This window comes from Melanotaenia boesemani, chromosome 24 (genome assembly GCF_017639745.1).
Source record: "Melanotaenia boesemani isolate fMelBoe1 chromosome 24, fMelBoe1.pri, whole genome shotgun sequence".
NCBI classification, from domain to species: Eukaryota; Metazoa; Chordata; class Actinopteri; order Atheriniformes; family Melanotaeniidae; genus Melanotaenia; species Melanotaenia boesemani.
In genome coordinates, this window is record NC_055705.1 from 16,508,573 (window position 1) to 16,534,842 (window position 26,270).

At 39.6% G+C, this 26,270-nt stretch overlaps 1 protein-coding gene across 3 annotated transcripts in view; it reads right to left on the minus strand.

The window, feature by feature from the left end:
- The window catches only part of pard3ba (par-3 family cell polarity regulator beta a), a 175,776-nt gene that overhangs the window by 54,003 nt on the left and 95,503 nt on the right, over window positions 1-26,270 (minus strand). For all 3 annotated transcript variants that reach the window (XM_041978552.1, XM_041978551.1, XM_041978553.1), the window contains 2 exons: window positions 14,037-14,252; window positions 12,427-12,631 (listed from right to left, as the gene is read on the minus strand). In XM_041978552.1, the coding sequence (XP_041834486.1) occupies window positions 12,427-12,631; window positions 14,037-14,252 (421 nt within the window). The remainder of the gene's footprint in view (window positions 1-12,426; window positions 12,632-14,036; window positions 14,253-26,270) is intronic.

A 26,270-nucleotide genomic window follows, 5' to 3' on the forward strand; every position in this document is an offset into this window, starting at 1 on the left:
TTACTGATGGGGTTAAATCACCTATTGATAATCGATGGTTCTTGATGCAGCTAGGTTTATATTCTTTGTACATATCACAGGTGAATTCTGGGCCTAAACCGTTCTGGGATTTCTAGACTATTAGTAGAAACTTAAAATCTGTTCTGTGACTGACTGGGAGCCAGTGTAAAGATTTTAAAACTGGTGTGATGTGTTCAAATCTCCAAGTCCTGGTTAAAGCTCTAGCAGTATCTGGATAAGCCACAGATATTTAATGCTCTTTTTTTAGGAAATCCTGTTAAAGGACCATTACAGTAATCCAGTCTACTGGAGATGAAAACAGAGATGAAAAGCAAAAGCTACTTTGTTCTTTGTGGAAAAGAGGACATTTAGAGAGTATTATCGCTGCTTTTTTTAAATTTTGGTGGGAAAAAAATGCCAATAAAAATATTTAAAGAAACATGGTTGATTAAATGCATTCAGTTGCACTTAAAATCTGCCTTATTTGCCCCTGAAATAACATTTGGCTCGTTGAATTTTGTTAATTTAGAGCCCTGATTCCATCAATATGAAGAACTTTGACCATTAATGCCACCTCTGCACTTTTGCACAACAAAACCTGAAAATCATTGGCTGTGAGCAATACTGGCATTGCATCTAATTGTCTACATGTACATGTTAAAAACTTTAAACTGACGCAGTAAGTACCATTCAGTTTGGATGTGGTGTTATTAGTACATAAAACAAACCAAAAAACTTATAAAAGTTAAGATATTAGGAGGTAAAAACCCATGTAAGAATATTTTTAAATATTTCAGCTGTGATAAAAAAAAAAAAAAAAAAGACACAGGCCTCAAGATGTGACCCTCAAGTGGAAATCACCAAGAACCAGAAAAACAAGATGTTTCACAACGAATTGATGCCATGTAAAAGGAGGAGGAGTTGGCTAGCTTAGAGAAAATAAGAAAACTGGCCAAACATCCACTTTGCCTTGGAGAATTAAAAAGTATAAAAAAGCAAAGTGGATGAAACAGAAAAGAAAGAAAGAGAAAAGTGGAGAGAAGAATGAGTAAGTAAGAAAAACTGATTTAAATGAGGAATGCAGAAAGGAGTGAGAGCTGGTTAAATAATCTATCTGCCTTGGAGAATGAACGCAAAAGAGTGCGAGTAAGAGAGACTGAAAGAAAGAAAAGGGAGAACAGAGGAGAGATGGATGGGTGAGCCAAAGCTCCTGTGAAAGTGCAACCTGACTGGGGAGGAGTAAGGAGCTTAGGAATATATAAGGAATGCTGCGTTCAGAGGCACTGGGAGAGCAGTTAATCAGCCAAGCAGAAATGTTATCGCAGTAATTAGATTGTTTGGTATGTATTTGGAGAAAAGTGCATGTATCTCTGTGGAGTTTTCAGTAAAGACAGAAGAAAGACAAAGACAGGGTAGGGTGAAAGAGAAAAACAAACTGAGAAACAGACAAGAAGAGAGAGAGAGAGAGAGAGAGATTAACACTATAGAGAGTTGTGATGCAACACTGTGCCGTCTCCAGTCCTGGCTGCTTCACTGTGAGACCGCTCGGAAAATATTCCAGGCTTCAAATAGACGGAATAACATTCGTGGCAAAAAATAGACAACAAGCCCTCTTTAAAATTGGTGTGGTTTCTTTGTGGAAGTGAGGATCAGGCTACATGAGGACTATCACTCGACAACAAGGTCACACCGGGCCACTGAAAGGTGGCTTTGACTGACAATGACACAATCCTCTCCTTTTAAAAGGAAATCTAATTTTTCCTTGATAATTCAAAACATCCAGCAGGTCTTTTGCATTTTTTAACCCGTAGCCTGCAATGCATGCGAGCAATTAGGCCTAAATCAGCTTCCATTAATGGCAGAAATGAGCCGTGGTAAGATGAAACAGACAGAAACTGCAGATAGACCCTCCAAATACTAATCGCAGTTTAAAAAAGATTCACTTAGAAGGTATTAATAATGTAGAGATGCAGGGAGGCGGATGAGATAAGAGGAGATATCCTCTGGTTTTTCATCAACACAGCAAAAGGATGTTAAAACAATGAGAAGAGGGAATGCAGTGTACGTACTTGGTAGAAATCAAATCTTTTGCATGAGCTAATTCTTGTCAATTCCCCTTGCTAAGGAAGGACTGGTGCAGTGTAGGTGTATAATGGTACACAAAAGGGAGGAATGATTTTAATATCCTCTTTAAATGAGTCTAATTTAATGCCTAGAGCGGAGAAGATTGGGGCAGACAGGTATGAATACACAGCAAGTTGTTCCCAGGGGAACTGGAGGCAGATATGGGAAGCTCGTCTTAATCACCGCCTAGCCGGTCCCTCGAGTACTGATACTTCAGTCAGACAAAAGAGAGAGTGATTAGATGAAGATAAGAAAGGAGGGAAATAGGTGCTAAAAAATGAGGGAATAGGAAAGGAGACAGAGAGGGAAAGCAGAGATGGCGAAGAGAGAAGAGGGAGGACTTGAATTGTGAGAGTGCTGCGCCGTCCAGGGGCCGTCCGGTGAAATATGGGCTTCCCTTTAATTGTTTGCATTCTGATGTTTCATATTTTAGCAATACCACATAAAATCTGTCCCCCCCAGCAATTTGTCTTGTGTTTCTTCTTCCCTCCCTACTTCTGTCAGGGGAGACATTAATATTTAACAAGACCACTGGGCTATATGCCTCATTTTCACTCTGCCATTGTGAAACGTAGTGTGTGTGAATGTGTGTGTGCAATGTGTCTAAGTATGGACTGTAAATACAGTCCATACAAACTGGAAGTGACCTCTCTAGTGTCTGTTCTTTACATCAGTGGTTTTAGCAGTTGTTTCTGCTCTGTGAACAAACCAGAGAGGACATGACTATTACAGTATTATCACACACATACACACACACAGCTGCTGAGAACAAATCCGAGTCATATAAAAGACGTGCACATTTACAGGCAAACCACAAAGCCTGGAAGTCATTTAAGAATCGACCACAGTGACTAAACTGCCTATTTAAAGGGTCAGTTCAACCAAAATTAAAACAAAAACTAACTTTGTCGCTCAAACCTTTTGATCTAACAAGATAATTTTAGTTTTCTGCTCGTAATTTTAGGTTCTGTGGATTGTAAAGAGCAGAAAGAGATATTTAGCAAACTATAAATCAAGCCCGTGAACACAGTCAGAGCAAATTGCTGGGTGTGTGGTTGTCTTCACAGAGCTTTGTGCAAACCCTCTGATGACATTTACGTCACTAGTGGAGTCTCAAGGACACATCGTAGGTGAAAGTGAAGAATTACCCCTGCTGACGAATACAGGTTTAATTACACTATGTTCTTGTATCGTTTGTTGTACATTAAAGAGTGCATTCAGTATATTGCTCTATCATAGGCTCACAGTTTTTAGACATCTTGTAGAATTGGTATACATGCTGGAATCATCAACAAAAGTATTACTTCACTCACAGATGACTTCAGCGTCTTGTTCTGTTTGAAAGGGATTGGATGCTGTCTCTTTAAGAACCCCCACCTGAGAGGTCTGGTCTGTTCTGACTGGTCAGCTTACTGTTTAAAAATGACTGAATTGATTGTATTCTTAATTGTTGGAAAATGCCCTACTTTTGCAGTTTTTTAGGCTGTTCCATCCACCCATCTATCTATTTTCTAGAGCTTATCCAAGGCTGTGTTGCAGGGGCAGCACCATATGAAGGGAAGCTGAGACCTCCCTTGACCTGGCCACTTCTTCTAACTTGTCTGGGGGGATCCCAAGATGTTCCCATGCCTGCCGAGAGACATAGTCCCTCCAGTGTTTCCTAGATCTTCCTAGGGATTAACCCTCCCAGTTGGACGTGCCTGGAACACCTCTCCAGGCATCTAGGAAGCATCCTAACCAGATGTCAGAGTCACCTAATCTGGCTCCTCTCGATGCGAAGAAGCAGAGGCTCTATTCTGAGGTACCAGATTATCTCTATTGTAAAACCCAGAAACCATGTGAAGGAAACTGTGCCAAGCTGTCAAAGTTTGTTAACACAAAACACGTAACAATAATGCAATAAAATACCAAAATGCACTTACATGAGCTCCAATTTCTCCTATTCTGTTTCAGTTTTTAACCATTTTAATTTTTTTGATTAATACTTTTTTTGTTGAAGGTGCATAAGGCTGCAAAAGTCATGTGACTGAATACAAGCAGTACATGAAAGTTCTTTAATCTTGTTAAAAGCCATGCCAAGATAGTCACTTACCTAACATTACACAAATATGCTATCAACTATAAACCAAATAAAGGTAAGAGAAAAACCTGATCACTTTATTATGTGGACATCATAAACATACATGTGTTGTTTTGCTTACTGAATACAATTGGAGGACCAAATATTAGACTGAAACTCTGTAAAATTTTTGGCATTGTTCTAGCTGCAGTCTTGGACCAAAGGTGAGGTCACCATGGCTCCATATGAAAACCACTGGCAGACAGAGGGAGGTTATAGTCCTGGCTCCTCTGGCTTGCCACACATCTTTAAACAAGAAACACTTAACCTTCTCTGTTTGGACAGCAAAGGTCAAGCTGTGTGTGTCTTTTAGTGGGAGATACATGAGGGGGACAAAGAAAGACCCAGGGTCTTGCATGTGTCTGTCATTAGGAGACATGAAATGATGGAGGAAGTCAATCCATCACTCATGGCCTGAAGATGACAAATCGAACAGAACCATTATTGGAGGTGTAATCACTTCCTGGCGCCTTGTTATGTGAGTGAACGTTTGTCTGTGGGTGGGAAGGATCATATACTAATTGGTCGTGGCCGTTTCCTGTGGCCACATGAATGCCTTTAATTGGCCAGTGAGTGATGGGCAGTTGGCTGGTGAGCTGCCTGGCTGATATGAATGTGTCTGCGATTCAAACGGTCCGTCCCTCAGGGTCAATTCAAATGTCATAACTCGATCGGAACTGATGAATCGCAGAACAGAGGACCCGGATCACTGTCTCATTTGATAATTACAGTATGGGCAATAATTCACTGTATAAATGAGAGAATCGTTTTTCTCAGCTGGATGAGTCAGACATTACCAGTGGAAATAAAAATGAAGAGATATCTTGTATTTGAAAAAGAAAACAGAGAGAAAATTACACAGTGATTAACTCTCTGGTGTTTACTTCTTACTGTGCATAAAATCAGTAATGAACAGTATGAAAATCAGCTAAAATAAATTGAGCTAAACTATTGTGGTGACTGAAAAAGTCCTTCTAATCCAAGAGTAAACACCTAATGGCCTCCGAACGTCCAAGGAAAATCCAGGAGGAGAAGATAAACAAGTTGTTAGCAGCCCATGAATAAAGTAATTAATTCTTCAACTGGTCTGGTGGAGCTGCTTCACGGTCAAAATGCTGAGTGGCTGCCTCACTCCTCCTCTCTTCGTTTAACACCAGAGCTGTAAATCAGAGCGAGCGGCTCAGAGCCGAGCAGTCTGGTTGGAGGCGGGTGTACAGGGTATGAAAGACAAGGCACATAAAAAGCCTCTCGTGTGAGAAGAGAAGGAGGAATTTCAAGGGAAAGGCAGGAGAGGCGTGCAGGGCTCAAGCGACAGAAAAGAGGCATCGAGGGGAGGGGTGGGGCAATAAAGCGGAGGCTTGTTGTGACTGCCCCTTTATCAGCTGATATATATGCATGAGGATTTCCTCATCATCTCCACTGTCAATTCCCCGTCCCTCTGATATGTGACTGGCAGCTCACATCAACACCAATAAACCTGCACATCATTTCAGGAAAGCTGCCCATTGCGGTGATTTCAGGAGAGAAATGGAGGAAAAAAGTTAATTTGTTTTCTGGCGGCTGCTGACAGTGATAGCACCCGTGCCTGTTTGCCTCCATGGCAAAGTTGTAAATTAGAATTGCGGCTCAATAGTGAGTACAGGAAGCTGCTTTGGCCGTGTGAAAGCTCATTTAGGTTGACAGTTCATAAAAAAAAAAATACTTGGCAGCTTTTCATATTTAGGGCGTCATGAGTCTTGCAGTGAGCAAATTGCGCACAAATCTGAATTATGAAAAGAAAAAAGGAAATGGCTGTCACTTTATTCACCTAAGAAAGCTGATTCACTGCCAACTGTTAACAGTATTCAACAGTGTGCCCTGAATGGACGACTTAGGGACAAGTATGGTTTAAATAACTGGGAAAAACTTTAATAAGATATGAACAAATTGACAAAAACAAAGGACCAGTCTGCCCCTTCTCCTCTGACCTCTGACATCAAAAAGGTATTTTTGTCCAGACAACTGCTACTCACTAGATATTTTCTCTTTTTCAGACCATTCTCTGTAAACCCTACAGATGGTTGTGTGTGAAAATCCCAGTAGATCAGCCCATATGGCACTAGCAACTATGTCACATTCAAAGTTACTTAAATCCACTTTCTTCCTCGTCCTGATGCTCAGTTTAAAGCTTAAGTCGTCTTGACCATGTCTACATATCCAAATGCATTAAGTTGCTGCCATAAACAACTGAATTTAATAAAGAATTGAACAAGTGGACCTAATAAAGAGGCTGGTGAGAGTAGATGAACAGGGATGTGATCATGCATAAGATATAAGTTCAATATCATGAATCATATTTTACAAAAGAGAACATCAATAACATCCTTGAAGATTCCACACCAACACAGCTAAGAGCCACTAAATGTCACATGACATGTTGGATCAAAGAAATCCACCTGCAGTGTATTAACCAACAGTGGGATTAGGTAATGCACCTCAAATTTACCCCCATCACAGCTTAGAGTCACCGCTAAGATGCCTGCACAAACACGTCAGAGGGATTTTGGTGTGCTTTCCAACACAGGTGACAACCAGAGCCCATCCTGCAGCCATCTTTCCTTGCTTCCTAGCCTCTTCTTGCCTTGGCTGTATGTGTTTATCATAATCTGTGACACTTTTATGGTCTCTTTTGGATCTCCAACTGAAGATAAAACTCAAAGTAATAAAAAGGAATAACATTTCTTGTTCTTGTGTACCTGGCAGGAGGCCTTTTGGGCACATATATGCAGACTTAAATGCAAAAATCTAAAATTCTTTGGAAAAAAAAGGAAATGAGGATTTAAGATTGAATGCTGAGTGAAGTGAATAAAACTACAGAAAGATCGTATGAAGAAAAAAGGAAATGCAGACATATTAATACACATAATGGAGCCAAAAGTTGAGGAGCAAAGGCTCAGGGAAAGGGAAAGAGCTCGGGTGCACAACAACAGCAGTAATCCATCAGAAATCATCTAGCGGTGGGACCGTCTAGTTTGACATCAAGACTTAAGCTCTGCAGAGTTCAGCCCACCAGTGACAACCTCTCAACCCCGCACATACTGCTGCTCTGCGATAGGGTAAGAGCGGAACTGATGGCGTTAATTGGCTTGCTTCCCTGTCGGATTTCCTCCTTTCGGAGGAAGTGGAGGAGGGGGATAGCAATGCGATGTATGTGTTGTACGTGGATTTGTAAACAGGAGATCAGGACGTCGCCTTTCATGTCCCATAAACTGGTTAAGGGTGTTGGCGTGCTGTCGCAGCGGGATGAGCAGTGATAGCGACAGCTCTACAATGATCCTCGCTGAGAGAGTGAGCGTCGGGATGCGGGACAGACGGGATGTGTCAGGGGCCCAGCAGGGCTGATGGGACGGCTGAGCAATGACACGCCCGGTGATTGCTGACACACACACTGAAGAGGACCGAGTCGTGTGTGCCTGTACGCTGAGCAAACTTCTCCATTCAGTGGATGTCGAGTGTCACTCAGAAGCAGCATCCATTCAATGACACAGTCAAAGGATGATAGTCACAAGCTATATCCTTCAAACTCCAACCTCTTGATGAAGTTGGAGAAAAAAAAATAAAACATAAGTTTAATCCCCATACAAAAACAAGACTCAAACATAAGCTGTCCACAGTAGAATTAATGTCATGATTAACTTGCCAAGGCTGAGAAATGGAGAAAATCTTTACTTTTAACATAAAATATTGTTGGAAAACATATTAAAATCCAAATACATAAAAGTAAATATATGGCATATTTGAAACCTCTGACCGGGTCAGCCTCTCTTATTACATCTAAACGTGGCACTGATGTTGAGAGAAAACACAAAAGCAGCTCGAGTTTCAGTGTTAGTCTTTCTGCGGTCTGTCAGTGGAGCGGCCCCCGAGGCGACGTTCCAGGCAAAGACTTCACCGCTGTCTGCTGAATACAGACAAGACAAGCAGCCGGCCGCTCCTGAGGAAGGTCTGAAGGGCGCTGCTATTTGTCTTGGCTTATTTAGCAATCAGGAAGACAAGATGGGAATCTTTTTTTTTGAGGAGCCTGGCAATGAGAAAGAGGAGAAGCTGCATCTGAGGCCGTCTCACTGCAGAGCAGCCTGGACGAGAACAGGGCAGACTGATATTTGCCACTTCAATGTTAAGAAAATCTAATTTTTTACACTCCAAATAAGCACCTTAAACGGGCCTACCATCTCACTCCACCTAGTCATGTGACATACTGTGCCTTGACTTCGGTGCATGTGGTAAGTATATTTCAATCAATCAATCAATCAATTAATGTATTTATACAGCACATTTCACAACAAAACGTTTCCAAAATGCTGCACACAAAATCAGTATACCACAATAAATTAAATAAATAAGAAATAAAGAAATAACTGAAATAAAATAAAAAATAAAAGACACAAAGGACCACACAACTCAGGTAGTGTTAAAAGCCAAGGAATAAAAGTTCATCTTAAGAAGAGACTTAAAACCCTCCACAGTGGGGTCTGTGCTGACATGAGTATTTTTCTGTGATGTGCATATCCAGGCTCATTCAGCACCTCTATCATTTCAGAGGAGTGATGTCACTGATTACATTTGAAGCCACGCTGCTCGGCTGTGCCACGTGAACCGGTTTGGGAAGTGTTTCAGAACTTGCCACGAGCCTCATCTGTGCCATGTAAAATGGTGTTTTACTAAGACTAAAGGAGCTATTTACAAAAAAAATCCCTGCAGTACTCGACATTATTGGGTTATTTACAGAAGCAGATTCACTGCCCTCTGCCTGCATAAACCAATGCCATTTTCCAGAAGTAACGCAAAACAATAATATTACCAGTTCTGCTTTTAATATACAACACTACACTACAATATCACATTTGTCCAGATGATTGGTTTGCACACATAGGATGCATTTATAAAATAATTACAGTATTCTATACATGTATATGATAGAGTATAACTACACTGGAAATGACTATATTGATATAAACAAATTAGACAGTCACATTTTTTGTTTTATTATTATTTATTGTCAGTCCGAACAACAGCTGTTACTTACACAAAATTCAATGTATCACAGAATAAAATGCTTTCGATTAAAGCTGTCTGATTTGTACACTTTGGCCAGCAGGTGGTTTCTGAACCAATTTGCTGAAAGCTCCAATGTTTCATGAAGCTCAATATGAAAAATCTCTAACTCTACTAGCACTTTGTTGAGGCCATCTTAATACCATCCAGGACCTCATTCATCTGGACCATTCAGGACACCATGGCACCCATGTGTAAACTATTAGAAATATTTGTTTTCATGTATTTTTAGTTTGAAAAACAGTGTATAGCTACCATTGCAAACTCTAAGTCTCATCTGATTTATTACCAATGTAAAACACCAAAACCAAATATTCCAACCTGGATTTAAATAAGCAGAAGGTAACAGTCTTCCACTGGAAATATGATTAAATAAGCAAGAAGATATTGGACTAGCTGAAGCAGTGAGCATCATCTTAACCTTAAAAAAGCTTGTCACAGACAGATCTTTGCTGGAGAACACTTTAAGCAGCAGCCTGGTTCTCTAATCATCAATAAAAGATCAATAAAGATCTTGTCTTATGCCATGGTGACCGCAGCCTGTAACAAAAGCTAAATGAGTTTGAAGGCTGATATAAACAGAATGGACGTCAAGAATAGATTTTTTTTTCCATCAACATACTTCTGTATTTCTTTACCTGAAACTAAACAATGACGTGAAACAATAAAAAAAACTCCACATTTCTATAAAATCAAACCACTGAAGGGTTCCGAAATGCTGCTTACATCCAAATCTGAAAAAGGAAAAACAAATGTTCCTGCAACAAATATGTGATTTCCAGAGGTCACCATATAACCAGCTGTTTGCAACTCCACTCGCTCCTCAAACTTGCAACCACTGAGAGGGATGAGGGGGGTTTCTCCTACATTTGCCATGCTTGCTGTTGTTGCACACACTTTCAATGCTGAGGTAAATTGAGGTCATATGTTTATAATTTGCCCTTTTCCTAATGCTACCATTGAAGTAAAAAACATTTGAGAGCTGCAATCAGATTGAACAGAGCAATGCTCCAGCTAATTAAGTCATATTTCAAGTTCAATAACAATCGAGTTGGCCAGATAAAGGCCAGGCGGAGAGAGGCAAGTGTGTGGTGCAACAATATGGAAGCTTTTACAGCACTTAGTCCATTGTTGACTCAGAGAGGGAGTCTGTATCTGAGCAGGGGTGGGCTGGATTTGAGTTTCTGGCTACTTTGAGGAATGGACAAGATTATTTGCATATTTATGACATATTATGATGTGGCAGCATTCATACAGTATCTCACAGAAGTGAGTACACCCTTCACATTTTTGTAAATATTTCATTATATCTTTTCATGGGACAACGCTATAGAAATGAAACTTTCACATACATAATATCAAAGTTTAATTTTTATAGTTTGGTGTCCTGTATATCAAAGTTTCAGTTATAATGAAATATTTGCAAAAATGTGAGGGGTGTACTCACTTCTGTGAGATACTGTATATGTGTCAAGAGTAAGGTTTATTATTGAGTCCTCTTGTTAATAAAACACTAATGCCAAATGGGTTTCCAAGGAGGTCTCCTGGATTTCTGAAGGACTTTCAAAGTTCTTCTTTGAACATTTGCTGCTTTTTTTACTCATTTTCTGTTGACACTTTATAGCTGCATTTTCAAAGGAATTAGCTTTTTTTGTTGGTTAAACAACTTAATGCTGACTTATGACTCATTCAAATATAAAAACTACACTTAACGAATGAACCAGACAGCTTAGGAAAGAGTCAGTTTCAATGTTATGGAGCCTTTCTTAAGGGGTGGAAATAGGGAGAAAAGGCTGAAAACTAGAAAACTCCTATGAGCATGCATGTTGTTTCAGGAGAGACAGGAAAGTAACATGGAGACATGGAGAGCGAACATTAAGCTAATTTGAGTGTTTTGATCTGTTTTAAGCTGTAATACACCTAAGAAATGACATCAGTGATTAGGAGATTCTGATTGTTCAGCTGTGTGTTCCTGCGATGGACATGCAGTTCTTGGCGCAACACCAGAGCAGGAGTGCTCCTCCAGCTGCTCTTCACAGGAGAGCGAGAAGTTCTTCCTGCGTTTTTCAGGTGGTTGATGCAGCATAATTTTCAGTATGCGCTTTCTCTCCATGGAAAGGTTATCCTTAAATTACTTTTGTTGTGATTTGTTGTGATTTTGGCAAAAAATGAACTGCATCTTCTTTTTTGTAAAAGCTTTTAAGTGCATCACCCTGTTTCAAAATGATGTAAACGCAAAAAAAGGTAGACGGAAAGAGTACTGAAGGAAGAAATGTGTTTTTTTCCATTTTCAATGGCGCAAACCAAACAGGCAAATCCAGATCTTGGGGAACTGGATTTTAGCTCATGTATTAACAGCTCCTCTGCTTCTCTGGGTGTGTGCCCTTCATGCTGCCCTTCCTATTCCTGCCCTCCTCTACAGCTTCACCGTGTGAACACCTCTTCCATTACTGCCCTTGACACTGCGGCCGATTGGATTCTTATCAGCCATCTGTAGTCCGACGCTCAGTCTGCGCTATCTCTCGTCACAGCCTAATTGAATCTCAAGTGTTGGAAGTGTGGTGATACACTGACCGCCCGTGTCACTGCCAATAGATAAGGATTGCTGCTCCAGGATTGGACCACCACAAATCACGATGGGGACATGTTGATAAAGCAGTGTGGGTTGGAACTGTATCTGTGGGATTTTGCTTAGATTGAGAAATAATGAATAGCCTCCATTACTGAGAAGGTTGTGTTCATATCCAGTCACCCAATGTCCCATAATCCTGCTCTGCTCAGTGAGGTAGTTTGTTGAAAGTTAACCAGAGTGAAAGTGGGGCAGGGTGCTGTTCATTTCTATTGATTTCTACATTTACAGCAGTGATTCTCAAACTGGGGGGCGGGCGTGACAACATGACACGGGAAGCGCACTAGGGCTCTTGGAAACATGGGAATCTTTAATGTCCTCCAAAGAGGGACGCAGTAGAAAAAGTTTAACCACCACTGATTTACAGCTAAAATAATCTAATTATTTTATGAAAATCAGTTCAGCTTGAGCAGTCATGGGTAAAAAGAATTGATGCTTAATGTTTCTAGGTATCTCCTACCTTAAGATGCCAAATCCTTTCTTTTTGCTCTTCTTTTCCGGGTCCTCTGCAGAATCCTCTGTTTTCTTCTTACCCTTGATCTTTTTCTCCTTCTTCTTTCCTTTGGTTTTCTTCTTCTTCTTTCCATCATCTGCATCCAGCTCCTGGCGGGAGGAGGTGCTGGCGGGGGTTTCGTGGCCGGAGCTGTGGTCTGACATGTCGTCGTCTGCAGAGGGGAAGAGTTGCAGTAGATAAACAGCTGTACGCATTCTTATGCAACTCTATGTTACAGCAAAGGTATAAAAGGCTGGGACTATAGAAAATGTTTCATCTTTCTGTTGAATGAAATATGCTTGTAGCTACATACTTTTCTAGTCATTCTGTATAATGCTTTGGGGTTATAAAGAATGACAAATATGGTTTAGGCAAAGTGTATAACATGCACACTGGACGGGTTTGGTACAGCTAATTTTGACAGCACAGGATCTTGCACCGTTCTGTTTTTAGTTTGGCTGTTCTAGATCAGATGACAAGGAAGTATTCTGTTGTTGTACATGGAGACGGCTCAGTGCTGCATTTTAAAACATCCTGGACTTTGTAAGAATAATTGCAGACATCATGTTCAAGAAGTGCACCGGCACCCAGTTAGCTCAAAGGATGTTTTAGCAGCGTCTGCACTTTCTTTTTAGTATTTTATTTTCTAAGACTTCTAAGATGAATGAATTGACAAAAATGCTTCAGGTAATATGTTGTGTGTTTTTAATATGTTCTAGATATATACTGTATATATAAAAACACCTAATCCATAACTAAACATAATATATGGTCTATTTAAAGCATTATAGCATTACCTTAGCTGTATACTTATAAGGAGATTAAATAGTCGCTGTTGGGAAAAAAGAATGCTGTTCTTACTTGAACAGTTCACTCTCTTCAGCCATCTTTCCTGGAACAATATGGGACAGTTTTTGTTGCAGCACAGAGAGCTCACAGGCTTCAACACATGAGATAAAACCACCCAGAGATGACTAATAAGAATATTTAGACTCTGCTGGTTTGCCTTTTGGCATTATATGGAGTAGCTATGAAAGTCAAACTATCTCATACTTGACTGTCCGTCTTCTATAACAAACCTGATTTCATACTTCGACAGTAACATATAAATTCTGAACATTAAAAGTTCTAATTTTGGGAAGACTGTCCACAATAAGTTTTTATTTTTCTCACTAAAGGTTTTCAGTTCATGCCTCACATGGGAATCCCATATCTATGTGTGTGTGGACACAAGGTGGAGCATTAAAAATATGCTGCTGCAAGATAAAAAGTTGTTCTTTTTAAATTGCTGAGTGGCTGAAATCATGTAGCATTTCATTAAGGTACTTAAAGCTAAGCACTGTCTCTTGGCAGGCCTCTGGCTCTTCCTGAATGCCAGTGTGTTATAAAGCCTCGGGGATGTGCATCAGCAGTGCGGTCTTTGATTTAAAAATGATTCAGTGTCTAAAAAAGTATCCTAGATTAAAGCAACAGCTTTTTTAAAGGAGCATTCTGTATAACGCATGGTTCTGTTTTGTTTCTCTCTTGTTTATTGCCTCCGGCAGGCCTGCATTCGAATCTGAGCTGAGAAGTTTTACCATCCTCCGAAGGTCCTTCGTAGGATTTGTCGATGGCGTTGCGGAAACTCTGGTTGCATCCTCGCCCCCGGACCATGTGGGGTCGTGGGCGATGAAAGGGCACCTGAGCTTGGATGCGACTGTGTTTGGCCTCGGAGACAGCGGTCTGGAGGCTCTCCAAGGAGCTGGACTTCCAGAGGCCGAGTGTTGGGCCCATTGCTCCTCCATCCGAGGGCTCTGTGATAGAAAGGAAACAAAAAGTAATATGGGAATTGTAGAGATTTGACAAGATTCATATGTCCTTAAAGGTCTAATTCCATTCCTGCAGCATGTAATAAAGGGTATTTGCATGGATCATAGTCAGTTAGACTGGTTAAGATGTGGCTCTAGGTTAGATTCCAGCTAATCTGGAAACTATCAGCAAATTTCCTCTTAATGAACAGACCTGAAATATTTATACTTATTCACTTGTTTGAGAAAAAAAAGATGTTTGATACAAGTTTAAAATTATATAGCGCACAAGGGGCCCCAGTCATAACCAAAATTCACCCTAAAGCTTATATTCTTTCTTTCCATAAATAAAGGAGTAGAGGGAATCAGTGAGGGGGAAAAAAGAAGCCTGGCTGATAAATGGGGGGAGTTTTGGTCCAAATTAGCTATGCAGCCACTGCTAAAATGAGACAGAATAATCTTATTGAGATGATAAGCTTTTAGTGAAATTTAGCTCAGCTGCCTCCAAAGCATTACATTTATACACATCTCCTACAGTTGTTTCCTTATTTCATTAAAGGGCATCTGCATTAAACTCTCTAAAAACCAATGTTTCCTAAAATTCAATTTAGGGCAAATTTAGTTTGGATTAAAACTGAATAAGTTTAAATGATTAGAAGGTGCAACGCCATCTGTGTCTACTGGCAGCATAAGTGAAATTAATCTTAGGCTCATCCTTTAAAAATTAAATATAAGTTTCTTATTTTGCAGTAAGTGCTTATGTCTGCAAAATAATCTGAATGAAACAAAATAAATTAGTTTTATGTCACACTAACTCTGGAATTTTGGCTTCCCCTCCCTTTATTATTGTTTTGTTCATTTTTCTTGCAGTGGAAGCTGTAATTCCTTTATCTTGTTAGTTTGCAACTTAGATTAAATATATATGTAAAACAGCACTGATTAGGTTGCAAAACCATAAATGAACTTGATGATTTAATATTGAAAACAAAACTAGCCACAACTTTTTTTTTTTTTTATGAAATGATGCAATGAAAATTAAATAAGGAAGAGGAAAATGAAAGGATGAATGATGTAGAATGGTGTAGAGACAGGTGAGGAGTGGTAATATGGAAACTAAGAGGCTCATACATAAGCAAGAGAGAGGAGGAATAAATTAACTATCATCCACTGTACTTGGGTTCGGCCTCCACTGGCGAGAGGAAGAAAGGGGAGATGCGGTGAAGGCCAGAGCTGAATCAGCAGGGGACTGAGGAGGAGGGGGAGAAGGAATCACTGGGAAAAGATACCAGGACAAAAGGGGGGAAATTAAACAAAGGACAAAAGAGAGTAAATGTCATGAAGAATAATCTGTTGTCAAAGAGGCCTCTGATGCACAGACTCTAGGAGGAATTGAAGGACAAATGGGCAAAAAGGGTTAGAGAAGTTCTTTCAAACAGCTGTTTAATCGGGGTGTGAGGACCATTTACTTCATCTGAAACTTTTCTATAGGAATGACTTTCTCGCATCGTGGCCCCCCCGCTGCTAAAGACATACATTTATTGTCATCTCAGAGGCTTCAAATCTTCGAAGTGCAGTGAAAAAAGGGAGAAGTGAAACTGAAGCGGCGATAGAGTCAAAGGAAGGAAAAGTAAGCGGAGCGTTGCTGCCTTTTAAGTCCTAAATTGACTTTCTGAGAGGAAGTGGGATTTATGGGGAATAAGGGGTTATAAATAGAGAGGGGGGAACGCTCAGGAATAAAACGCTCAATTTGAGAGACAGGATTTGTGTCACAAATGTAATTATGGCTGTCCAGCTCACAGCCTGATAGAATTAAGCTTCTTGCCAGAGCACTGCAGCACTATACAGAGAAAAGTGTGTGTGTGCCTGGGCACGTGGGCTCATGTGTATTTATCTAAAAAATGTGAGAATTTTGTTCCAAGTGAGAAAAATTTGTCATGATCCTGCCTGTATGAGATAGTGGTGTGTGTCCTTGACCGCCTTAGATGAAAAAGGAGAAGAAATATGAGCACAGTTCACTTGTGTTGGAGTGTGTTTGCGCACACTTATTTCATGCATGTCAGGCGGTTGAAGCTGGAGGTAAATGAATAATGAGGGTTTAATGGGATGGATGAGTGGGGGGAGAGGTGGCTATCATTGCCAGCTCAATCCAATGGAGGGTGAAATCAGCGTTTATCACATATCGTTGCCCGCTGTGCCAGCAGATGCTCTCGTGGATCCGTTCGCATCATGTCTGCCTGATTGCTACTGACTCAAGCTGGTGCACATATTTGACAAACAACCTAACAGCCAAAAAGGCCACGATGATGGGCAATGCCCTTCATAGGTGTAATGCCCCTCAATTCCAGCTCCAGCTATAACATCACGATTTCACTTTGTTACGCTGCTTTGATCTTACACGGTTAGCAAATAGCAGCTTTTAGGTGAGTTTCAGATCAGGTGGCTCATTGAAGTAGAAAACAATGTGCCTCCAGTTAAAAGTTAAACAAAAGTACAACTGTATTTTCCAAAAAAGTTGAACCTTCCTCAACTTAACTGCCACACAACTTTGCTCAATCGTGTTTGTTTTAGCACTTACACAAGCATATTTTCATTCATACCCTTATTTGCCTGCTGATGCACCATTTAATTTTAAAAGAAATAAAAAAACATCAAACATCTCAGCTCAGATAAGCTAAGCAAAGCATTTTAAATTATCAAGCACTATAAACAGCAGCAACCCCGGAGCAAAGTGGCAAACACAGGACAAAAACAAAAGAAAAACAACTAAAACGTAAACATGAATATAATCTAACATACGACTGAATGAACTCAAGTACAAAAAATGATGCGCACATTCCTGCCAACATCTGGTTTTTGAGTGTAATGCTAAAGTGAATTGGCCACTAAAGGCCCATTTATGCTCACAACACAAATTAATTATCACAAAATGGGCCATAACAATAATCATAGCCTGACACATCCAAGAGGATATGGCATTTACACCGTTCAATACTGCTGACAATGGAATAGATTTGGGTGTAGCCAAGTTTAAAGAAAGAAAAAATCTGTCCAAACATGCTACTTTTGGTGTAAAAACATGAAATGATGACATTAAACAGTCATTTACAGTGGATACAATGTTTAGAATAAAACACGACTTACTCAGCTCTGGATTAGCAAAGGAATTCTTGAAGATGCAATCAAAGAGCATCTGTGAGGTAAAACTATAGCTGGAAACAAAGAACCTGCCAATTATCACTGCAAAATAGCACTTACAGCTTATAGCAAACACATTTAATTACCTACACAGCAACATTCACTGCTTACATGATTTAGTGCCTGCACTATATCACATCTGCAGATGTTTACCTGTACACATGCCTAACCCACACACATCACAATGTGATACATATACTAGTATGGTTGCTCTCCTATCTGCATTAAAGAGACAGCATGGATATATTTGCCTGGAATATAGCCTTGGGGTCTCATTTTGCCGAAGGGGACTGAAACTCTATTCGATGACGCAGCTTTATTGAAGAAAAACGATCAATTTTCTTTTTATATTTTGTCTGAATAATTTTATATAGCTACCAAACCCTTAAAGCCAATTCTGAGCTCCTTTTCCCACTGGGGAAGCAGGATCTTAACACTTACCCATCAACTGGACTACAATGCACTTCACAGCAAACAGCTTTGTTGCAGACTGACAAAAGGTTGCCACGGTTACAGGACCATGCCCTCTCCATCAAAACTGCTGGAGGCAAGGTCTCCGAGTTTGTGTAAGAAATGGTTGACAGAGTGTAACCAAGGAGACACTTAAGCCAACTAGTGAGCAGGGGCTTGCTGCTCCTGGCTATAGCTCTTTGAATTAGGTACAAGGAGCACACGCGCGCACACACACACAAATCACCACATGGCTTACAGCAAGCTGACATCTAAGGCACACACACTTTTCAATCTTATATCTAATCTCAGGATCAGCCAATAAAACCTAAAGCTGTTGTTCTGGAAACCAGTAAAACAGGCCCTGACCTGCATTCTGCTGTAAAAACACACATAAACTCTACACACCTGTAAAACAAAGCCTGATCTCAGTGTCACCCCGCTTTACAGAGGTTACTGAATTTAATCCAAAAGAAGTATAAATACAGTGTTATGAGAGACAGGAAGCTTTCCCTCTGCTGTCACAAAATAATTTAAATGGTTTTAACAATTGTATTTCAATGAATGGATAGTTTAAGCCTTGTAGGTAATCGGGGACTTATTTGTCCTGCTATGACCTGAGAGGATAGTAAATTAGTGCTACCTACCTAACAATGGGTAAAGAACTTAAAGTTTTATAAATAAAAAAATGTACAATGTTTTTGTACTGAATATAAAGTACAGTATTTGGTGACATCAGTTACATCAGCTACCAGTTCAGTTTTGCTTAGGCTATGTTCACACTCCAGACAAAAGCCGCCCAAATCTGACTTTTTGCCCCTGTGTGATCCATATCTGATTCTTTAATGACAGTCCAATTAGTATAAATCAGATTTATTCCAATTTCAACCCAGGCCACTTTTAAACGCGGTATTAAAATGGATACATATCCGATGTTTCCCAAATCTCAGTCTGAACAGCCATGTTGCATTTGCATCACTCAAGTTAGAAAGAGATGTTGCAATGCTGCACTGGAGGAGGCACAACCATCAAAATCACATGTAAATAATGGATTAAACAATATTATATCATAATTTTGATGGCCCCAATTGAACAACAAATTCATAATTAGTACATGCTAACTTGTAGCATCTGTAAACATAGTGTTCTAGGTGTGACAGCTCGTCTTCTGTGCAGGTCATTTCAGTATCATAGACTGTTAATACTGGAGTCTGATAGCAGTTTCTATAAATTATAATGTGAACACAACATGCAAAAAAATTGATCTTAGAAAAATTAATCAGAATTTAGAATTAAAATGCCACTGTGTAACTTCCTGACTTTAAAAATATGTGTTTCTGACTTGTTTTAATGGTGCAGTAAAATTTATTATATACATTTCTGGAGCTGTTGTTGTCCTGCAGCATCCCGAGGCTGAGAAACTGTGGTTTGCAACTTTGTGTTCCAGCTTGGAGCATCACAGCTGAGTTTCGCTTAACGCAACGTATAAGACACCAGCAATTGGATAATTGGATAGGGAACAGTGTGTTACTGGCCGTTTTGAATACTGACTGTTGCTGATTAATCAAAGAAACACAAGTGGACATTATCAGAAGCAGCAATGAAAAGAAAGAGAGAAAGTGACAGAGCAAGAGATAAGCGTCAATATCAGACTGATTTATACCCACTGGAGAGAGCTCAGAAAAGAGGTAAGATACAAGATGGAAGCCAAGTTAGCCACTGTTAGGCGGCGCCTCAGGCTTCATTCACACTACAGTCAGACTTCTTTGCCCACTTGTTGGATGTTTTTATTACAGTCTGAACAGCACAAATTGGATTTTTTTCAAATCCGACCCGGGTCACTTTATTATGCAATACTAAGTCAGATAAATATCCAATCTATTTCAAAGCGACACTTTCTCATGGGATTGAAAGGCAGTTAGAAAAATACAAGCTTTTCCCTTAAAAGTTGCAGCAAAGCAACCATTGTCCAATTATCTGACCTGACTTTAAATGTATAAATTGCTTTATACAAATGTACAGCTTGTAAAGACAAATCTAATTCACTTTATAACAAATCAAAACTCTATACCACTTAAAGACCAGTTCAATCATTAAGCATCACTCTCGTCACTGTGTATGCACTCAGCTATATCAGAAGAGGAGGAAGAAGCTGGATGGAGGCGTTGCTTTGGCAGTAATTGCGTTTAGCTATTTAGATGTATGAGGGAATGGGGACATATGGGTTGTATGTATTTAGCCTCCACCTAGATGAATCACTTTAATAAGTGGAGGAGACTTAAAAGGCCATTTCATAATTACTGCCTACCTCTACTGGATTACAGCTCCGCAGCGGGGGTGGCGGAGTATGGATGAAGGCTAAGAAGAAATGTGTGGAGTGGGACAGGTGCCATTTGTAAACACATAGCTGATAAAAATGCTTAGGCAAGGGAAAATTATACATTCAGGGATACACATAAATACAAATCTGCAAAATGCAATGGATGTTGAGACTTTCACTGACCACTAAACCATCTAAAAACACAGCAAGATCTTCTGAAGCTTCCTAAATCTGTGTTATTTAAGAGAGCTGACATTAAAGGATGTGACCCAGTCCTATAGGATGATTGTAAGAGGTCTATCATACAACTAAATACTTCCAAGTAGAGTGGAAATGCTGTGAACAGATTGATGCTACATTGGTTAATAAGCACCTGCAGTGAAAAAGTGCAGCAATTCAAGTGCTGTTTCCTGTATGACCAAGTTTGCACCTGGTTGCAGAGATTTAACGCCTAGACAATGTAAATGCAACATCCTTGTTTCTGGATCTGGATAGGACAGTTTGAAGGTCCTTTTATATTTCACTTTACTTATGTTTCATTTTGCATTTAAAGTACTTGGTTAAGGTTAAGAAAATATCATGCCTATGTCTTACAACACATAATACAGTACTTTTTATTGAGGAAAAACTGCAGTATCACCCCAGGCCTACCCTGCAGGTTGAAAACTGATATTAAAGTTTTCTGGTAACGCACTAATATATGAGGACTTGAGAGTGAAAACTAGCCTGAAAACGCTAATAAAAATGCATTAATATGAAGATGAAATAAGAGACATACAACAGTAAGTGCTTTCAGAGGCTGATCTAAGTTTAAAGGTACAATGTGTAAGAATTACTGTCATCTTGTGGTAAATACGGGCATAGAAATGACTTCAAATGGACGGTGGCCTTCAGTGGCCAAAATTTTTCCGCATATAAGCATGTTTTTATTTACAAGATGACTGAGTGGCCTCAGGTGCAGATGAATGCACTACAGGCAACTACTTAAATTTATATACATGTACTGTCTTCTTCTATGGTTCTTTTAAGGCGTTACTTATCCCAAACGGTGCTCTCACACCTATCAAACGAAGCTGGCACTCCAGTTTTTAAGCTGAGAGGGTTCTCACTTCACACACAGAGTTGTTTGCCCATTTAGAGACACCGTAGTAAAACTGGTAGCACAAATATGGCAGCTGCCTTGTAAGTGGATCCACGACTAGTTAATATAAATGGCTCATTCTAAGAGAATAAAAACACAACTGTTATTTTAGTAAGTGATTAGATACCATATATATATATATATATATGTATGTTTTTGGTAATTGACCTTTGATTTTCTTACACAACAACTTATAACACCACCAGATCTTCAACCTCAAAATACAGACGTTTGTAGCTGGTTAATTACTTTGTTATAACATTGTCAACCTGTTTCAAATGTGTATTTCTGGTGTAAAGCACTGAAATTAAAGTAAAAGTTAAATGCTTGCTATTTACTCTGACAAGGAGCAAATAAAAACAATCATTTCAGATCGGTACAAATGCAAGAATTTTAAGAAAGACATATCAGATGTATTGAACTATGAAAGGAGACACAGAGATGGGGTGATGCAATTTGGAAATCGGTGCAAAAGTCTGTTACAAACTGAGAAGGAAAAGAAAGGAGAGTTTTTTATAGAATGGCTTTTAAAGCCTAATTGTGCAGAGGTTAGCTGTTAGCCACTGAACATCCAGAATGATCAATAAAAATAATAATTAGAAAAGGTATGTATACATATAGAAATGCATCAGCAAGTATACACCAGGCTTAGCTGCCTATGTTTGTGTATATATACAATGTGTGTGAGGGTGGGTGTGAGAGCTGGATGACCTCCCATGTGTGTTGTAAGAGGGCAGCCTGCTGCCAGGGGAGATGTTAGACACTGAAGGAGAGAACTGGAGGGATGAATGTAGGGATATCTGTTCATTACTCCTCTGGCTGTCTGCAGGGTGTTCACATGCACATTTTAGACACACACACACACATATATACTTTTATAAAACACAATGGGAAATGCTGGGCTTGTGCTAACTCAGTAGAGGAAACTCCAAGACTGGAACATGTTCACCATAATCACATAAAGCTGGAACAGACACAGCTGCAACTGAGAGAGGGAAAGGGGAGCGTTACTAAAAAAAGGATCAGCCTGTTGAGAGACAGAGATCCAAACTGAGAATAAAGAGAGAATTGGATGTAGGACAGAGAGAAGGATAAAAAAAGAAAGAAAGAAGGATGGCTTTTTGGGATTGAGAGAGGATGCTAAAAAAAAATGGGGATCAGGCTGGCGACAGAAAGCAGGAGACAAAAAAAAAAAAAAAAAAAAAATCAAGAGAGATGCCGTTGGGAAGAAGATGGAAACGACAAGTTGTTGCCAAGATAAAAGCAAAAACAAAATTCTTAAACCGCAAAGCTGTATTGAAGAGGAAGAGTCATAAGACTGGAGATTCAAGACAGAGAAAGAAAGAGGGTGGAATAGCTTGAGTAAGTGACAGAGAGAAAGATGGAGCGAGAAGAAAGTCAGCGAGAGTTAGAGGAGTGAAGCTCACCTCGAAGCAGCTTCAGCCAGAGAGGAAAAAGGGTTTTAGCAAGATTAAAGAATCCAGGCAGGCCCCTTAAGACCATCCGCCTAATGAAATATGTCAAAGCCCATAAAGAAACACTGAGGCCACTTAGGAGGGCGGGTGGTTGAGTGGGGTGCGGTATGGCAAAGGAAGCTGAGCAAATACACTGCATCAGCAAAAATGAAAAACACGCAAAAGCTCTGTCAATACGCATTAGCCAAGATGTCAACTAGTGGAGGGATGAAAAAAGGAAAACATAAGAAGAAAGGAAGGCTGCAGTGAAGAAATGGATCGCTTTATTTATCATGGGCCTGTAGGCTTTTTTATAGGCGCTTAGAAATATTGGGATAATCACAGCAGGATAGGGAGGGGGTGGGGTGGGTGTCAGGGAGAGGAAGAGGAGGGTGGAGCTGAAGCCACTTGTGGGAATGCTCAGCATGGGGGATTTGAGGTCAGCAATGGTCCTCAGGCCATTTCTACTCCACCGGCAACAGGCTTAGCAGACATGCACACTCCAGAATACCAACAAAAAATCTAGAAATAACATATTAAATAATGTTTATAAATTAATTTGTAGTTGATTGAGTAAAATTAGTATTTGATCCACTAGCAATAGTGACTTAGTGGTTTGGATGAACCTCTGCTGGCGAGCAGAGGCCAGACATTTCTTGTAGTTGGCAACCAGGTTTGAACACATCTCAGGAAATTTTGGTTTACTTCTCCTTATATATGATCTCCAAGTGCTGAAGGTTTTGAGGCTGTTGCTTGGAAACTTGACATTTTAGTACCCTCCACGGATTTTCTCTGGGATTAAGGAACAGGTTGGCTAGGCCACTCCTGGGATCTTAACTCCAGGATCTTAATAAGGAGCGGCTCAATTAAGAGTACTGTTTGGGTCATTTTCAAGCTAGGAGACCCTTCCATGACCTATCTTCAATGTTCTGGCTGAGGTCAGGAGGCTCTCTATGATTCTATGGTACATGCCCCCGTTCTTCTACCCTTAGCCCCAAAGCGTTTTTGACAGTAGGGATGTTGTTCTAGGGGTCATATTTTCTCTGCCTCCAAACATAGTGAGACAAGTTGGTGCCAAAGAGCTCATTTTAGTCTCATCTGACCACATCACATTCTCCCAGCTGTTTTCTGAATCATTCAAGTGTTCACTGGCAAACTTCAGATGAGCCTGTACATGTGGCTTCTTTAGCCTTGTGGGAACTATAGGATCTCATCCATTAGGCGTAGTGTGTTACTAATGGTTTTTTTCAAGACTGTGGTCCCAGCTCCCTTGAGATCATCCCCTCATTTTGTGTAATTCTAGAGGTAATCCCTCACCTTCCTCAGAATCATCCTCACCCCATATGTGGCCTCTATGGCTATCCAGAACAAGGGCAACTGATTGTTATCTTGAATTTCTTCCATTTTCAAATATTCACACTAGTGTTAATTTCGTTAACGGAAACTAAACAAAAATATTTAAATAAACATTGATTTTAGTAGAAGGGAAGACATGTGGGCACAAGGTAGCTGGAAAAAACACAACAAACCTGAAGAGACACGTCACAGTTCACCGCAAAGACATTGAGGTAAGTTGAGAAAATGTTTGGTGGTGGTTGTTTATAACGTAACATTAAACCAACGGTTTAATGTTCCAACAATAATGTTAAACCAACCGCAAACTAATCCTGGCTAACTTATTAGCTTCGTAGCTTGTAGCGATAGTAGCCACTTGTTGACAGAATTGTGTGTGAAGTTGAAACTATGCTAACTTAGATACGTTATAGTGGTCGGGCAACTATGTCTTTAGTTGGATCGCAAGTTTAATTAAAGCAGACAGAAGTATGAGCTAATCTAGGAGCTGCAAGAGAATTATAGTGAACACAAAACACCTGGGCAGCTAAACACATGGATGCAAATTAAAAACTAAAACGTACTAAAACAAATAATCTAGATAAAATAATAATACGCCACACTTAATTCAAAACAACGTTAACCTACATTTTGATACATGAAATAGATTAAATGTGGTATAAAAGTAAGTAAAACTGTGTTTTGAATGTTTGGGGTTGCCAGAGTTTTGTGAAATCAAAATGGGGATCCAAGCTATAACAGGTTGGGAACCAAACTCTAGGAGTTTGTATCCCAGTGTATTTATTTGGTTACATAAAATGTTGTTCTGTTTGTCTTCAGGTTACGTTTACAGGGACATTTGATTTAAATTGGCATCAACATTAATATAAATAAATACATGTAAATATAAAAATGCCTGCAATTATTTCTGCTTAAAATAGGATAGTTATGTTTTAAATGTGAGTTTTATAAATGGATTGTTAAATGTAGTTTAACAGTGTTAAACTATATTTAACAATGTTCTAACTACTAACAATGTAATATACTGACAACAAAAAGGGTAAAATTATTGTCCTGACTAAACCTAGACAAATAAAATAATGTTTTCTTGGACTACAGTTATGACTAAAATGCTCGATATATAGTCGACTAAAACGTGACTAAATGAAAACAAGATGAGGTTGATTAAATGTGAAAAAAAAAAACTAATAACCATGTTTAAAACTGAGACTACATTTAAAATTAAAATTAACACTAGATCACACCAAGCCTTCTGCTGATGGTCTTGTAGCCCATTCCAGTCCTGTGCAGGTCCACAATCTTATCTAAAATCAGCTGGGGATCAAATTATTATTCCCCACTGTATCATTTATACTTACATACACAAATAAATATATTTAATTTATATATTTCTATCTGTATCTGCAAGAGATAGAAACGGAAGCTAGAACACTTTCCTTACAAAACATGATGTCGGTCATGCCTCTTTGCTTATAGAAGCCTTGTTGTCTAATTAAAAGAGAGTGGATGTTTAAAAGGAGAAATAGTCCTGTTTCCCTGTTGGACTTTGCAATTAAAATCCAGACATCTGCAAAGATGCTCAACTGAGCGTGCAAACTCAAACTTATACTCAAGCAGTCCAGATCTGAGAGGCCACGCTGCAGCAGTTCTACTGCATTTATAACTTTACCCAGATTATAAGTGTACAAGTCCCAGTAAGCATCTTTTCTGTGTTACTTCCTGCCACCAGCTCACTGTATGTGTTCAAATACCACTAAAACGCTCTAAAATATATTTAGATTTTCACCCTTTTTGGAGATCATGGCATCCTCAAGTGTATTGTGACGGGTACTGTGATTTTTCCTTCGTGAAAAATGAACAAAAACATTAAATCTTATGTTCTAGTTTATTTTTAAGTAGACGTTGTTCAGATAAAACAAGACAGGGTCAGAGAAATGTGAGGAAATAACCGAAGCTGGAACAATTGTCCTGTAATATGGCCACTGTCAGGCTGGGAGAGGACTGAATGCAGCGAGCTTGCTGGCCTGAACGGCCATAAAGCAGCGAGGGCTCACTCGCTAAGTGCTTCACAACTCAACTTTGTCAGCTTGGCAATAGAAGGAAGGGAGGGA